Source organism: Nuphar pumila, chromosome 4, assembly GCF_984573655.1.
Source record: "Nuphar pumila chromosome 4, dmNupPumi1.hap1.1, whole genome shotgun sequence".
NCBI lineage: Eukaryota > Viridiplantae > Streptophyta > Magnoliopsida > Nymphaeales > Nymphaeaceae > Nuphar > Nuphar pumila.
The window spans coordinates 34,169,390-34,183,508 of NC_143252.1; the positions used below are offsets into that span (position 1 = coordinate 34,169,390).

At 40.5% G+C, this 14,119-nt stretch overlaps 1 protein-coding gene across 1 annotated transcript; it reads right to left on the bottom strand.

The window, feature by feature from the left end:
* Positions 1 to 407: 407 nt before the first annotated feature.
* On the bottom strand, positions 408 to 13,520 carry LOC149839930 (uncharacterized). Its single transcript, XM_090004956.1, has 13 exons — positions 13,129 to 13,520; positions 12,933 to 13,032; positions 12,054 to 12,230; positions 11,815 to 11,883; positions 10,681 to 10,872; positions 9,487 to 9,580; positions 2,875 to 3,312; positions 2,540 to 2,692; positions 2,269 to 2,423; positions 1,998 to 2,072; positions 1,629 to 1,919; positions 1,170 to 1,526; positions 408 to 1,070 (listed from the first exon to the last, which is right to left on the bottom strand). The coding sequence occupies exons 1-13, from the start codon at positions 13,518 to 13,520 to the stop codon at positions 618 to 620; spliced, it is 2,946 nt and encodes a 981-aa protein (XP_089861082.1). The 3' UTR covers positions 408 to 617.
* Positions 13,521 to 14,119: the final 599 nt, after the last annotated feature.

Sequence of the window (14,119 nt, forward strand, 5' to 3'; positions counted from 1 at the left end):
TGAAGCAATCGACCAACAAATGAGGATATTGCCCCAGATTTCCACAATCAAGACGAAACTGCCCACTTGGACAAGAGGGTAATAATAGCACTTTACTATTATAAATGTGATCAATTGTTCTATCAAGTTCAGCCATGATTTTAATGCAGTGTCAGCTCACGCTTTTAGCTTTTATAATCACTGTTTCAGAACAGCAGCAGCATCAATTGCAGCCTTTAACAGTTTCATTATGGAGAGCTTAGGGTATTGCATAGGGATTGAAGATCATCATGCCAGCATGATCATGCTACTGAGGTCTAGACCCTAAAGTTTAGGTTTAATCAAGAATTCCAAATCCCCATACATATTTAAAATCATGACAGATAGAACCATCAAATATTTAAAAAATAATATTAATGATCAATTGAATGAAAAGAGTAAGAATGAGTAAGCTCTCATCTATTTGATTCAAAATCAAGCAATGGAAGTCAGCTCTATGTACAAAGTTGTTGCTGTCATGAGAATCAGCAAACTCCGACACCAAAAACACAATTCAGATGACGAATTCCCTGGATCCATAGAAAAACACTTCTCAAATTCATAGTTGGCAAACTGAAGGAAGAGCCGGACATTGTTGATCAGTCACGAGGCGTTGGACCAACGGTCTCCTTCCTGCTCCCCACATTTTCATTTTTGCTGTTGATAGAACTCAGAACATCTACAGTGTTGTTCTTCCCCTTAGCATCGACACCAAGATAATCTGTCAAAACTTTCTTCACACCAAACCCACGAGAAGGGAGCTTGTTGTTGAGAAATGGGGGGTTAGCTCCCTTTGCAGGGCTGACTAGTGGCACTGGTGAGAAGCTCGGCGTGGTGAAAGCAGTTGCATATGGGGTAGAAGACACAGGCACAGAGTAGGGCAGTGTGACCTTCTTATGTGCTAACACACTGACTGTAGGTACAGATGAGAACTGATCAGCATGTTTGGTTATGTCATCTACGTAGAGAACATCGTCTATCCGAGCTATGATGTTGAATGCCAGACTCTCTAAAACTCTAGAGTAGCTCTCTAGAATCGACTGCCCAACATCCTACAAGTGCAAGCCATGTTCCAAACTTGTTAGCAATCAACATCCAAACTCCAACTGAGGTCCAAATCTGCAAAATTAGGTAGTAGAAAAGATGAGAACCTTGTTATATTGAATTTTGCTCATGTCCAAGGTAGTCTGTGAAAGACCAGGGAACCTCTGTTTCAAGCAAAGCAAGAGGCTCTCAGCTCTTCCTGCAAGTAGTTCTCGTTTATCTGAGTCCAGCATTAGGTCCCGAACCATCTCCCATGAAGATCTTGAATTAGAACGATTCACAGTGTTCACGGGCTTAGTGTTTGACCTTCTTCTCCATACATAAATTGATGCCTCAACACGGTTTGCAATTTCAAGAGCTTGGTGCTCAGAAGACAAGTCCAGGCAATCAAGAAGGCATTCAGGAGAAAATTGGTCTGAAGTAACATATCTATGTATTACATCTCCTAGACTTGACCTCCCAGTCTAAAACAATCATAATCAACATTTCTCAATAAAATGGATGGGTAAAGATATTGTAATGAATAGAAGAAACCAAATGAAGCAAACTCATGGGAAAACTTATACCTTCGGAAGAGATTCTAGGTAGATTTCAGGAATCTCCATTTCTGCCAAGGCATTGCTGTTTATAGCCATGGCTGCTTTAAGTATCTGATTTGTGGACTCACGTTTGTGTTGCAATTGCTTCCTTGATTTTTCATGGAGGCCACAGGGAGGAACCCTGGGGACAGGCAGCCACCACTTCTCCTCTTGGCGCCTGCCAGGTCTTCGGAAAGATCCCGCATTATCGGCATCAGGTGCTATAATACCTTGATCAACATACCAGAATTCCGTGTCGCTGAAACTATCTAGTACTTCCTGTTATACTAAAAGTTTTCAGAACAAGCAACTTAAAACACGGGGATAAGAAACGCAGACAGTTTGTTGAAAGCTTACAAGCAGCATATTGTCAAGTTTCCTCAAAGCAGGAAGATTAATACAAAGATCTGAACGTGGCCTGCATGTCATTACCTATTCCACAGAAACCAAATGCTTAATGCACTAATCACAACGCCTAGAGAATAACAATGTGAAAATAGAGAGTAATTGCTATAAACATGAACAATGACCAAATAAAACAACTTAGCGCCTGGTAGATTGTATTCTTGTTCTTGAACTAAAACAAACATACAATGAAGAATTGATGAACTCCTGGAAATTCAATTACCTCCATCTTAGTTCCATCAGGAAATGTTTGCCAGGAGGGGATCATTTCAACAATGTGATCGCTAACACAGACAAGCCACTCAATTTCTCTGCGCCACATTGATTTTTTCTCAGGAGGTAGGGGTTCTAATCTCCACAATTGCCCAAAAATAGTAGCTGCAGAAGGGAAATTTAATAGAATTCAAATTAAAAAGGGAAAAGGAATAGTTCTAGTTCCATTTCAACTAATCCCCACTAAAATTTTCAAAAGGAAGGTTAGAAAAAAACCATACCACAAAGATTGGTAATGGCATTTGAGATAGCTAGAGCAGTACCGACGCCCTTTCCACTACCTGACATGTCTTCCCCGAGCAACAATTTTGAAAATCTCTCCTTCATCATCTCAATTTCTTCAAAAGAAAGCAAAGGAAGGATAATTATGCATTGTCATAAAGCAATGCCAAAACTATTCGTCTTTAAACTAGAGTTGCTTCTTTTCATCATCGAATTGTAACGTTTAAGCAACGCGTTTCCACGTGCAATGCGAACTGTTAGGAAAGTGGGTACTCACCATTTTCTCTAAATTTGGTAAAAGGAATTACCAGATAAAAAGAAAATACTATATTACCTGAAATTTTCTCATCCGTTTTGTCTTCCTTCTCTTCTGAAACATGTGTGTCCTCTTTCTCGCCAACACCAACAGCAACCGAGAAACTTTTTCCCTCACCCTTCCCAATTAACCACCCCGCCCGAGGCGATTCATCCGAGCAACTCTGCTCCTCATTCGTCCCACAACACGTCGAGCTCACACAGCTAGACCCACTGTCTCTGAAATCATCACTCCCATTAGACACTGACTCACCTCTCCTTTCCTCGGCCTCTCCCTTCTTTTCTACAAGCCCATCCATTCTAGGAAGAGGGTATCTCTGCAAACCACTCGAACTCACCTTCTGAACGTTAGCAGAGACGGACCTCCCGACGATAATGGCGTTCCTCCTAGATAGGCATCGACTATGACAAGCAAAAACTCTCAGAGATCTTGCCACCCAGAAGCCCAAACTCGAAGCTGGATTTTGGCCAAAAGGCCTATAAAAGACCAATGCACAACGATCATCAATGGGGCATCTATCCATATGATGACGACCATTTTTCAGACTTCACAGGAGGGTGCATTTGTGATATTTATATGGATAAAGAAGAGACACGGCAATGGATGGTAGTAGTTTGAAGTGAGGGGTGTCATCATAATACTGGAAATAAAAAAACTAAGGAAAAGGGAAAGCTCTCTTTCTCTAACACATGATATGAAGGAGCGAGGAGCCTAAAGAGTCGGGGAGGAATAGGATTCATGTGAGAGATAACTGCTGGAGTGGTGTCCCAAAATGCCAAGGTTACCCTCACCCTCTTTATACTTTATAGCATGAGAGGACTTTTTCTTGGCTTTGTCAAAAGGCCCATAGCACCCTCTATCTTTGTCTTGATCATCACATCAACCATGGTAATGATGACTTTCAGCTCACATGTTGTAAGCCATGAGAATGACCAAATTCTCATTTTGTGTATAGTGTGAGTGTAAGATGCAATGGTATCATAGGAAGTAAATAACATTATTTCATAACTAGTCTCCACTTTGAAGTAAATGAGTCCAAGCCAAGCTTTGACATAAATCAAGATGTTTGAGCAAAAGTTGCAGAAAACCCATCTTTGAATTTTATTAACAAGATGTTTATGCAAGGCAATGGTATTCCACTCGAGCAAAAGGGCATTGTGGTGATACTCTTTCGACAAAATTATTGGCATTATGTTGAGGTATATCTGTAATTTTGAGAACAGTAAAGGGCTTCTTTGGTAAAAATGGTCAACCGATTTGAATCAGAAATGTTAGTGTTACCAACAAGCTAAGGGGGGGTTTGGTTTAGGACTGGCATGGCTTGGAAAGCCGAGCCTTTACTCATGCGTTTGTAGACTTTCAAACCCTGCTCGCGAACCGATGCATGATTCTTAGCCTTAGCACAGTTTGGCTAGGCTAATGAGGTTAGAAAAATGATTGGAAGTCAATGGGTCAAATTTCAAAATGGTCAGAAGCATCCTGAAGTTTTCTGCTATTTTTGGCTTCTACACAAAGAGTTCTCAAATCACCAACTTGTCACATCTTTCACTCTCTCACGGTTGGGAACTTGGGATTTGTGACTTGAATAAATAGGGTTCATTTTCTAACACTTAGGCAGTATTCACTCATCCAACAAGAAACTAGTTAGTGCCAGCTAGAAAATATGAAAATTTAATATTTTTTTCATGAAAAAACTACGTATAATAACAATAATGTGCCAAAAATTTGGCCTAAAAAAATTCATTGAATACTGTAAGGAAAATCATTGAATACTGTTAAGGAAAAGCTGCATCTGGTTCAACTTCTATCAGGAGATCCAAATCCAGCAGCAAATGCCAAAGTGATGAGCCAAAGAGGTCGACCTGATGAGGACTCTCTTAACTCAAGAACCCAACGTAGAAGGGAACAAAACGTCAACTCAAAGACGACTCGATGAGGTTAGCTTTAGAGAGTTGCCTAATGCAGGTGGGATTGTAACAGCATTGGATTGCGATAAAGAGGAAGAAAAGACCAAAACTTGTGTAACCCATCTTTGTACATAAAGGAACCTCTCCTCTCTCCAATGTGCAGAGAGAAATAGAGAGAGATTCACAGGGCCGTGGACGTACACTCTTTCTGTGTCGAACCACGTTAAATTGTGTGCTTGTGTGCCTAATACTTGTGATATCATTTGATAAATACCAATGCAAAAAGTATATACACGTTACACTAACTGTATTTTTACTCCAAATATCTGAAGATTCAATTGTTCAGTGAAATCCTCAACAATCTTTGGAAACTAAGGAACAACCATGGATGGTTTAGATTGAACAGAAACATGAAGTGGGGACCACTTTTTCTGTTCATATGGGGCCCGCCTACAAATACATTCAATTTGGGGATTATGATTAAACAAGCTGAGAGAGAGAGAGAGAGAGAGAGAGAGAGAGAGAGAGAGAGAGAGAGAGAGAGAGAATGGTGGTTGAGATCCATCTATCATCTTTTCTGCTTCTGTTTTTTTCCCTCCCTTTGAAGGCTTGGCTTGTTCTCAACCCCACACACTTGTTGGGGGTTGAGATGGGCCGCCAACAGATATTGTATTTTTTTTGTCAAGTAGTTTGGTGGTATTTTATGCGTAGCAAAAGGGAAATCAATTTGAAAAATTTGTGATTAGTAGCCGTTAGTAAGGTGGCAGTGGGGGGCAGAAGACTTTGGTTTTGGTTCTGCCTTCCCAAACTGGGAAAGGCCAACGTTTGGTACAATGCATTCCCAAACTCCCAAGCTCTCAACCAATTCAAATTTTAAATTTGAGCCCACCATTGGAGCACACCCAGGTTGGAATAAGGCCAGAATCTCACCAACCATCGCTTGATGCTCACAAAACTGACCATGTTCATCGTGATGGTGCTGCAAGTGGGTCTGGTAAAGCAGACAGACAGGCCAGGGTTGCAAACGGGTCGGATCTTGGTTGACCCAGCACTGTAAGACTCGACTAGGAACACGTGGTACAGTTCTAGACCTGGATACAATTTGACCTCCTTTGACAGTAGATCCACCAAAAACAGATCAAGTATATTTGTGTTCCTTTAAAATGTAAGAAGCAGGTTGGGTCATACCCAGTTCCAAACTTATTTCTTTATCTAAGTCCCAACCCGGTCCAACTGGACCAACATTAATTGTTATAAATCCCACTGGGGCTCTATCCGTCCAAATTTTCTGATTGGAATCAGATAAAGGTCCTTCCCAACTTGCACTCCTACCCGAGACCTAGCCTCTTTAAATGTGTCTGGGTCAGGTCCAATGTGTGAACCCTGTTTCCTATCCGGCCCGTGTCTGTAGCAAGTTGAGTCCAATCTGCCCCAATTGGATCACCTCTTTTTCCTTTTGTTTCCCTTTCTCTCCTGCTTAGTGACAAAAGTTTAAAGGACAATTAGTCGGGCATGAATTTCTGGTGAGATTTTCTTTTTTGTTGTTGATTTATGAAAAAATTATCAGCAAAAATGATAATTTTAAAAACTTGACACACACACACACACACACACACATATATATATATATATATATATATATATATATATATATATATATATATATATATATATATATATATATATATATATATATATATATATATACAGAAAATGAACATATATACTAGTCAAATAGTGCATTTTCAAAAAAGCCTCACAATTTGCAAAAATCCTCCTCATGTCCAAATTTTCAATCATCAACTTTTTAAGACAATTTTTACCCTACTACAAATATTGCATGATGTTCGCAAGTCATTGTTGCGAATGTCCCCAAAATGTACAAACCAAATTTTTATTATAAAAATAATCGCATAAGGGGCACACATGTATGAGGACGTTCACAAATGTTTGAGGACATTTACAAGTCATTGTTATGAATGTCCCCCAAAATGTGCGAACCTCATTTTTAATAAAAAAAATTGTCAAAATTCTCTTCATGTCCAAATTTTCGATTATCAACTTTTTACGACATTTTTGCCCTTCCACAGCTTTTTAAGACATCTACACAACTTTTCACATTTCATCTACATGCCCTTACCTATGTCATCCCCATGTTTGGTTTTATAGAGACCAGCTCTTGATGTCCGATTACGATGCATGAGAAGAAATTTTTAAACCTAAAAGCTCAATGGCTAAATTTTTTTAAATATTAAGCATCTAAAAAATCATATTTTTCATTGAAAAAACATCATCCAACAATTGAATCTTAGCAAATTCACAAGTGTGCAGCATCAGATTTGAAAAAAAAAATGCAAGAAATGCTTAGTTTACATGATACTTGACTTTAGCTTGTAAATTTAATTTTTTAGTTTTAATACTAGTTTCCTTTTCCCCAAATAAAACTTAATTTAGTTTTACTGCTATAACTTATACCATGATTTGACTTTGTGGACCGTCCTAGTGCATAATCAACGGGATTGATGACTCCCACAAATTGTGTCTATCCAAGTCTTACATGGTTATGGATATGTAATAATGAAGGCCCCCAAAAAAATTGCCCACAAGGGCTCTGCTCATCTGGTAGGGGCGACTTGTGAATGTCGCCAAAGTTGATAGGACATCACAAGTTCGAAACCCACGGATAGCATTCCTGGCCGTAAGGTCGAAGTTAGTTAGGTGTACTCCTAGGTGGACAGGGGATCTTATGGAATTTACCAGCCGAGGTCTTGTCGGCACAGGGTTTTCCCTTGGATTATCAAAAAAAGAAGAAAAGGAATGTGATCTCACTAAAAAGCATGGAATGAGAGCAACTTCCTTGCATTTATGTAATCCAAAAGTAGGCCTTGGCACATGGGCCTTCAAAGAGAAGTTATAGCCTATCAATATCAAGGGGTCAAGCAGGTCCCATCTAAAGTACCCCTGAGTCTTTGGAAAAGGGTCTCAATTTGGATCATTAGACCTGGACCCAAATTGATCCGATTGGGCTATACTCTCAGTTTCAACAAGAGCCTAGAGCCATTTTGGTCCAATCCAACTTGAAACTGGATCCAGTTCAGAAAGTAAAGAGATCATCCACAACAACAAAAAATACAATGTCAATGTGTTTATGTGTTTGCGGTGCTGGCTCTGGCCTTGAGGCTATGCACACTACTACTAAAGAGAAGGGAAGTATTTTTTTCCGTTTTTGTTAGGCAGACCCCACCAGTTATACAACCACACCATGGGATTTGAACATGCAACGTCTACAACACAAGGTGATGTGCACACATTACTCCTACCAGACAACCGGAGGCCCTGTTGGTAAGAGAAGGGAAGTATATTGAGAAATATCGTGACATTTTTTAACATTCTACAAAAAAATGATCATTGTTGGGTAGGTTTGAAAGGTTTTCTATTGGGTAGGTTTTCATTTCCCTATATATATATATATATATATATATATATATATATATATATATATATATATATATATATATATATATATATATATATATATATATATATATATTTGTGTTTTTGAAACTTTTTAAATTCACCATATTTTTATTGGAAAACAAAACAATATTAAAAGTTATGAACGAATTAAATGAAGTAAAGTTTTTCAAAAGAAGTTGTCAACACAATGTACATCATATTTTTGCATATGTTTGTTTTAGCAGGATATTTTCTATATATTGTAATATTTTGATGTGTAATGGTTTGTATCATTTCCAAAGATACCGTGATATTTGACATTATGAAAACACCCGGATAATGCTATTAGGAGACATTTTGTTGATTGTGCAGAATAATTTTCCTCTTCTTTTTCGTTTTTTATCAGTCAAATCATAGTATAAGTCCTAACTGTCACAATTATGATCACTCAGTCAACTGGGTTTAGTTGCTTCACAGTGAAAATAAAGTGAAAAAGACATTTTTTATAAAAGACATGCGGTTAGGCAGAACCCTACCAGTTATACAACCATACCATTGGGATTTGAACCTGCAATGTCCCAACACAAGGTGACGTGCACCAGCTGCCCCTACCAGTAAAGTGGAAAGGACTTTAATGGTAGTCATCCTTCATTTTGAAGGGAAATTTTTTACAAAGCAAAAGGTGGGTCATCAGTTGGGCTCATTGACTTGATCCTTTGTTGATCTTTTGACTCAAACCAAGTCAACACCCTTCCAGGTCTAAAGCTTTCGGTATTTGGCCTTTATTGACTCCATGGTAACGCCTAGGTTTTGGATTCAAACAGTTAGCCGTTTGTAACGGCTAATTATAAAGGGTTTCACCAAAAATGGGACCACAGCCAGACTTTATGACACAAAGGAACGTTGGGTACTGGACTGTAAATTTTAATTTCACGTGCTCTCTCCCTCTCTCTCTCTCTCTGAGCAAATGCAGGGAATGTTCGCCCACAAGAGCTCCCGTTCATCTGCTAAGGGCAACTTGTGAATGTTACCAAGTTGATGGAATGTTACAAGTTCAAAACTCATTGGGGTCGTCCCATATGGCGAGAGGGAAGCTGGGTGTACTTCATAGTGAGGAGGAGAGACCTCAAAGATTTTACCAACTAAAGGTCTGTCAATGTGCTATTAATAATGTTGTCCATGGCTTAAATCCATGTCACAAATTTCATTATATTCTCTGTGAGAGGAAATATTGTGAGATTTTTTTTTTGATAATCCAAGGAAAAACCTCTCATCATAGGCCACACATCAGCTGGCCTCCGGTTGGTAAAACTCTTGAGGTCTCCTCTGCCCACCGGAGAGTATGCCCAGCTTCGACCTTGCTGCAAGAGATATTTTTATAGAAAAATCATGAGAATATCAGCATATGTAAAATTTAGAAAATATAAGCATACTTACATGCACACAGGTGTTTCATGGAGGTGCTTGCGGTCACAAGAGGCAATGTCAATGGCCTAGAATGGAGGGAGGATCGGGTGCCATGTGATTGCACACTTTTAGTGTGCTGCTGCATCTAATCGTCCTCCAATATTTGTTGGGCCACACAATTGACAGGTTCTATCGGCAAGATGGAGGGTGATCAAGTGCAGCATAACACTAAAAGTGTGCAATCACATGGCACCAGATCTTTTTTTCCTAGAATGTGCCTCTGATGATGGCCTGTTGGCAATGGCTAAACTTTGAATTAAAGCAGCTGGCGGTTTGCAATTCAAACAATCGTACTCGATCTCTTTATTCATGATTTTCATTCTAACGGCTTCATACTCATTCTGTCTAAATGATTTTCATTCTAACGGCTAAGTACAAAGGGATAATGCTCCTTTTAAAAACAACGCACTTTTCTGGGGCTATTCTCTAACCTGTATGTGTGCTTGTGGGGAGAGAGAGAGAGAGAGAGAGAGTATTCCAATAACATTGCCAGAACAGCAGACTTCTGGACCAACTAGAGTTGGACCCAGGACAAGATGAAGAAACAAAGCATAAAAAACAAAAACAGGAGTTAAGCTTAAACAATCGCAGCCAGCAAACCATGCAGCCCCCCACTCCCCCACCGAATGTGAATGGCAGCAACGACATCATAGTTGATCTGATACACCAGCGTCGTCAAGACTACACGCCCAACCCTATAAATCAAGTTGTTTTGTGTAGTCCAAATCACCCACCACAAGGTAAACAACCTTGTTCTCAAGATGAATCTCCATTTTTTGCTACGCCTTATTTGTAGGGGACCCCGAATGAGATCTCTGAAAATAGAGTCATTTATGACTTGCACCTCAGGTACTGTCCACGTAGCCTGAAACATTTCTTGCATGATGGGGCAGTACCAAAAGAGGTGCTTCGTGGATTCTTCTTGCGACCCACACAACATGCATTTATTGGCCAATTGAAAGCTCCACCGTTTCAGGTTGAGTTGGGTCCGTACATGATCATGCAATATAAGCCATGCCAAGATCCTAGATCGTGGAGTGGGGCCATTTCCCCACAATTGATCCCTGGGAAACCAATTGACTTCAGGAGGATGCAGTGATCCATAAACCTTAGCAATGGCAACTACATCGGACATGTCCCTTGCCCATTCAAAGAAATCCGGTGAAGTTTCCCCGAAATGTCTGCACTGCATGAGGACCCGCTTCCATGCTTTCCACAAATGAGAACTCGGCATGCACATCATATTTAGACAAACGATTAAATCACCTTGATGAAGGTGATATTTGCATCTAAGAAAAATAGCCCAGGGATCTGAGGATGACTCCAAATCAGCCCACCATTTGAGAATATTGACCATATTTCTGAGCTTAAGGTTCTGAACGCCCAAGCCTCCTTGTTGCGCAGGTTGTGTTATCAATGGCCATACAATTAAGTGCTTCTTCTTGCCACCAAGACATCTGTTCCATAGGAAGCTTTTTAAAATCTTATTGATCTCTTTGACAACCGAAGAAGGTATCTGCAACACCGTTAAGAAATAAGAAGGCAACGAGGAAAGCACATACTTTATCATTGTAACCCGACCCGCTATGGACAGAAATCTGGCCCTCCAAGAGCTTAATCGATGATGAATTGCTTCAATAACTTTTGTCCATGTCGGGGCACGCGACTGAGCTACTTGTAACGGCAACCCCAGGTAGGTGGTCGGAAACTCCTCCATCGAACAACAAAAAATTGTAGATGCTCCTGCTCGAGTGTCTCTATAGGCGTTGAATAGATAGATGAAACTTTTCCTTTCATTGATGTGCAACCCTGAGATAGTAGCAAAAATCTTTAGAATGAGAAGCATCATGGTCATCTATTGTAAAGAAGCTTCTCCAAAAATGATAATATCATTTGCAAACTGAACCACATGCTAAAAAAAACATCGAAGGGAAGGGGGTTCAGAAGTCCTGCTTCGACTACTCTGTGCATCAAAACGGCAAGCCCCTCGGCTACAATATTAAAAAGCAATGCTGATAAGGAGCACCCTTGTCATAGTCTGTGTTCCATCGGCAATAACCCTCTCCTTTTGCCATTCACTACTACCACTGCTTCATTCTTAGAGATAATCTCTTTGATCAATCATTACCATCTTTGCCCAAATTGCATAGCTTCTAGAGTTTGAAAGAAATAGGTCCATGACACTGAATCGAAGGCCCTGCAAATATCAAGCTTTAACATATAAAAAGGCCTTCAGCTACACTGCATAGAATGCGCCACCTCAGATGCAATGATGTAGCCATGCATGATGCTTCTAGCTGGGATGAAGGTGAGCTGGGTGTAGGAAATAAGAGATGCGATGACACCTTTTAGTCTCGTTGCCAATACCTTAGCAATAATCCTCCTTAAAGCATCCATTATTGAGATCGGTCTGAAATATGCTATGTTCGTCGATGCACTCTTCTTTGGGACCAGCACCATCATGAACCGATGGTAATCAAAGGGCAATCTTGCATTCTGGTGAAACTCTGCAAAAAGAGCGTGAAGGTCCCGACTGACTGTCTCCTAGTATAAGTTATAAAAGTCAACCGGGAAACCGTCCAATCCCAGAGATTTGAAATCGAATAGTTTTCTAACAGCCTGCTTGATCTCCTCTAAAGAAAACAGAACCTACAATTGTTGAGCTCGGTGAGACGACAGAAAGCAAAAGTGGAGAGTGCCCATATCCCCACCCTCATTGGCAGGAAGTGAGAAAAACTGAGCATAATAATTGCTGATGGCCGACAATAGTTGATCCCCGGTGAAAATTCTCCCTTCGATTGATATAGATTGGATTTTGCTCCCATGATAGCGCTCAGATGTTGTTTGATGAAAGAAAGAGGTATTGGCATCACCTAATGCCAACCATCGGATTTTTTATCTCTGTCTCCATTTGATCTCCTCCCTAATTCTCCATTCAATGATCCGATTTGTAAGATCCCCCATGCTTTCTTTGATGGCCCATTGTTGTGTTTCAAGCGCATTGGGATTAGAGGCCAGCTAATCCTCTAGATTTGATAGCTCTCGTTCCCATTCTCCCAAATGAGAAAGACGAGATGGCCCTCTCTCTTTAATCTACCGAACAATTTCAGCCATCAATCATTTCAATTTGACACATAATATGATCGCAACCCTAGATGCCTGCACTAACTTCGTCCAACTTCTTTAAACAGTAGAATTGAATTCAGCATCTCTGACCCACCATTGTTCAAACAAGAAGGGTCTCACCCTTGTGAAACCCATGCCCCAGGTGATGATCAATGCCGCGTAATCCGAAATCGTATATGGCATTGCACTGACCAGAATGTCATTAAATTGCTCCATTAAGCTGACATTTACCGAAACTCAGTCTAAAATCCTCAGACAGGGTTGTAAGCGCTTGTTGGACCAAGTGAAATGTTCTCCAATATGATCAAGTACAAACAAGTTGTTATCTATGAAAGTTTGGAAACCCCGTATAGATGGATTCAGAGCAACCAAAGCGCTAGAGTTATTGCAACTAAGCAAGCAGTTGAAATCTCTTGCGAATAGCTGTGGTTGGGAAAAAATCGTAATGATACACTGAAGATCATTCTCGAAAGCAAGCCAGAAGGCCGAAGTGACAGGGCCATACACACAAGTGAGAACCACCTCTGAGACTGGATGGGGCAAGGGGAAGTGTATGGATATAGAAAAACACCCTAAATCGACAAGCTGTGCTGGAAGGCCTAACTTCCACAACACCAAAATGTCGCTTTTGTGCCCTTCTGCTGGCTTGTATGCATGTCCCGCACCTCTCCAAATGGAAGCCACATCTGCTAAGGAGACAGACTCCATCTTAGTCTCGATAATGACTGCAACGTTTGGCCTAGTCTCCTTCAACCACTAGGATAAGAAGAGCCTTTCTGCGGGCAGTTTAGGCCCCATAAATTCCAACATATGAGTTTCATGGCTATCAATCTTGAAAGACCCTTGGTCTCCTGGGCCTAGAGGATTATCTCAAAGGTATGATACAATCGTAAACATCTACGTTCTGCGCCATCTGCTTGGTTCTCCTGAAGCTATTCATGTGTCTCATTGCTGGTTTGACACATTTATTCATCATCTCTTCTAAAGCAACAATTTGCTCATGCGGCAAAAAGACCTGCAGTTTCAAGTGCACCTCTCCAATGGGCATCCCCAAAATTCTTCGCCCTTCCAGATTGGCTTTGAGCAGAGTCGTCCCTTCCCCTCGAACGAATGCAACTCAACTTCGAGTTTGTATCGAACTCCAGAGTAGGCACCCGATTATGGGGTATGGAATATTGATCGGCCCCTGAAGTATGTAGTGTGCTAAAAAAATCTGGCGGGAAGCAAAAGTTTATTATTGTCCTTATAGGGCCAACAAATGTCCACAATGAGAACGATCCAAAGGGCAAAAGGACAATGTGGTGGCC